Source organism: Rhodnius prolixus, unplaced genomic scaffold, assembly GCF_049639745.1.
Source record: "Rhodnius prolixus isolate KJV_2025 unplaced genomic scaffold, Rpr scaffold_10, whole genome shotgun sequence".
NCBI classification, from domain to species: Eukaryota; Metazoa; Arthropoda; class Insecta; order Hemiptera; family Reduviidae; genus Rhodnius; species Rhodnius prolixus.
Window position 1 is genome coordinate 13,685,479 of NW_027411615.1, and position 3,264 is coordinate 13,688,742.

The following is a 3,264-nucleotide window of genomic DNA, read 5'->3' on the forward strand; positions in this document are numbered from 1 at the left end:
ATTTCAAGACTATGGTGGTCTTTATGCTTCAACAGAATACCAAGAGAGATTGCCGCATAGACGAGTTCCTTTCCAGAGGCTTAGTGAGAAGGTATAATAGCAATTTCTTCTAAATCAGGATACCAAAATAGTAATTATTGCAATGAGGAAAACTTATTGTTGGAACCCCAACTTCACTTTGCTGCATAATTGAACAGCTACATAATTTTTGTAAATAGGAAAAAAATAATTTTTATATGTATATAGAATTGTTTATTAAAGAAAAATAAAAAAGGAAAAGAGGCAAATAGCCCATTTTAAAAAGTCTTTCTCAAGACTCTGGAATGGCAGTGTGGTTCTTTGGACGGTACAGAGATAGCGACGCAGTCGCGACGCCAGGGCGCGGCACGGTCGACTTCGCTATAAAAAGGGCAGAATCGGCCGTGTCTGCATCAGTCCAAGATAATTTTTCAACGGGAAAACATCCAAAATAGCTACCTTAGCTGGAAGATTGCTGACTGGGCCTTACTCTCAACCTGGATCTCTGTACCGGCCAAAGGACCTCACTGTCCGGACCAGAACAAAAAATCGATCACTTAACCCCTGTATTTTGAAGAAAGAAGGAAGTGCCGCACACGAGTCGCCTTAGTCACCAGCTACGAAGGCAAGACGAATCACCAGCGCTGCCACAGTGTGAGATACGAGCGAGGACCAGGCCAATTGGTACCGGGGTTTATCGGGGTGCTGGCCACACTGCCGGGGCTCCCAAAGCCGGTTGACTGGTATTAGCGAACGGCCCTTTTCAGGGCCTCTCACATCCCTTTGGCTGTGGCCATGCGCTGGGATCAAGCCATTCTCGGAGCGGCGCAGTAACTTCAACCAACAGTGTGAACGGTCCTTTTCAGGGCCACCCAACTGTACGGCTTCCCCGCTGGGGAGCGCCATAGGCGAGTCAAGCGCCGACATATTTTTTGTGAACGGTCCTTTTCAGGGCCATCCAGTCACTTGTACCTGCGAGCGGTGAGAAGAAGAGCTTGTATACTGGACTTCATCCCTCGGCCGCATTAGTATACAACAATTGGTGACCCCGACGTGATGAATGAAGCGAGGGACGCACCGCTCGAGCCTGCACCGGACACAGAGGCTGTAAGCCTCGTGAAGTTACCCCAGTTCTGGGAGGAAAATCCAGCATTATGGTTTCTACAAATCGAAGCTCTATTTGGGGCCTACAAGATCAAGAGCGAGGCTGGACGATTTCAAGCCCTAGTTGGTCAGCTACCATATCAGGTGCTTACACAAATAGCCGGCTCAGTGCAGTCACCTGGTCCAGTGCCTTACACGTCAACGAAGGAAAAACTGATCGCTATCTACAGTCAAAGCCAGGAGAGAAGGATATTAAGGCTTCTGGAACAAACACAGCTTGGCGACATGACTCCTTCACAGCTGTTGCGACAAATGCAAAACCAAGCGGGTACAGCGATGTCGGACGGCGTCTTACGTACCGTTTGGCTGCGAGCACTACCGCAGAGAGTGAGAGGGATTCTAGCCGCTATTGAACAGGACGACCTAGACAAGTTGGCCACTGTGGCAGACAAGGTAATGGAGGTAGACTCCAACACCTCAGTTCACGCTGTGAGAGATACTGACGGCGACAGACTGGCTCGACTGGAGAAGCAACTGCAAGATTTGCACGAGCAATTTTCTTCATTGGCCACTACCATTCAGCGCAGCAACCGTGGAAGAAGTAGGTCCCGTAACCGTGACCAAGGAGCTCCCAAGGATGGGTATTGCTACTACCACCACAAGTTCGGGGAGAAGGCCACCAAGTGCAAGAAACCTTGCAAATGGGGGACCACCAGCCAGCCGTCAACAAATGGGACGCGGTAGACGGGAAGGCGGAACCCGCTACCGCTAATAAATTCCGCCGTCTCTTCGTCACTGACATAAAAACAGGGACAAGATACCTGGTGGACACTGGCGCGGCGATATCCATCATCCCCAACTGTAACAAGGCCAGGGAACGAGACTTTGGGAGGACGATGTCCTTGATTTACGAATGATGAAGGTAGAAACAGCTAACGCCATTTAAAATCTCTGCAGTATCCACTTGCCAGGTTACTTGCCGCTTCAGTGTTAATAACTGGGTTGGCTATTTCAATTTAATTATTTAACTTTATGCTTAGAGTAGGAATACTGAAGAATAACTTATGAAACAATGGCTTCATGTTATGTTAGAAGATCATGCACTCCAGATGGCCAACAAAAACGTTTGGCGCTGCAATGAGTGAAGCCCTAAGAGATCTCAGAAGAATCATTCAGCTTCCTATTGACCTCTTAGAACATTCGACATTCGTATTGATTGTCCCTGGTGTAAGTGCCTTTTTGATTGGTTTTATTTTGGTCACCTTTCAGTTACTACTATATAAAGAAATATTTATACTTGAAAGGTATTTCGAAGGTTAGTAGTAGTACTATAATTAAGCAAATTATTTTAGGTTTACAAAAGTTAGCACTCTGTGGGTCCAGTAGCAAGATATCATACCCATTTTATACGCTACTTATTTACCCATAAATTGATACTGTGGCAGGAATTTGATATTAATAATTGGGATATGGACGTTTTACATAAAAACAATTGGCTGGTCGTTGCTATACGACGTGTGGCTATTAAATAACGAGACTATTACTATAAAAAAATTTATTTTAAATTTATACATATTTAGTTAATATCACCTTCAATATACACCTCTCCCCTATTCCTACAACGCTCCATGCGAATTTACCACTGTTCGAAACAGTGCTGGAAGTCTTTTTCTGTCAGCTCCTGCATGACGCGTGTCGCTTTCACTTTATCAGCTTCAACGGACTGAAATCGTGTCCCTTTTAATGCAGATTTGACTTTGGGGAACAGATAAAAGTCTTATGGAGCCAGGTGAGGCGAATAAGGAGGATGGCCTAAAACTGGGATGTTGTACGTGGCTAGAAACGTCTTGACAGCCAATGCAGTGTGAGCCGGCGCGTTGTCTTGATGGAGAACCCATGACTCGTTCTTCCATAAATCGGGTCTTTTTTCCTTACTCTTTCATGGAGTTGAGCAAGCACCTCATGGTAGTTATGTTGATTAATTATAATCGATATTTTCATCCGTTTTGGACGTGGAAGGGCGACCCGGCCAGTCATCATCTCCGACGTCTTCTCGGCCATCTTGGAAACGTTTGAACCACTTAAAAACTCGCGCACGTGATAAACATTCATCGCCATAAACGTCTTTTAATAAAAGATAAG

The 3,264-nt window shown here is 45.6% G+C and overlaps 1 protein-coding gene across 1 annotated transcript; it reads left to right on the forward strand.

Moving 5' to 3' along the window:
- Nucleotides 1–1,074: 1,074 nt before the first annotated feature.
- LOC141457078 (uncharacterized) lies at nucleotides 1,075–1,866 on the forward strand. Its single transcript, XM_074133592.1, has one exon. It carries the CDS (start codon nucleotides 1,075–1,077, stop codon nucleotides 1,864–1,866), a length of 792 nt encoding a protein of 263 aa, XP_073989693.1.
- The last annotated feature ends 1,398 nt before the right edge of the window (nucleotides 1,867–3,264 follow it).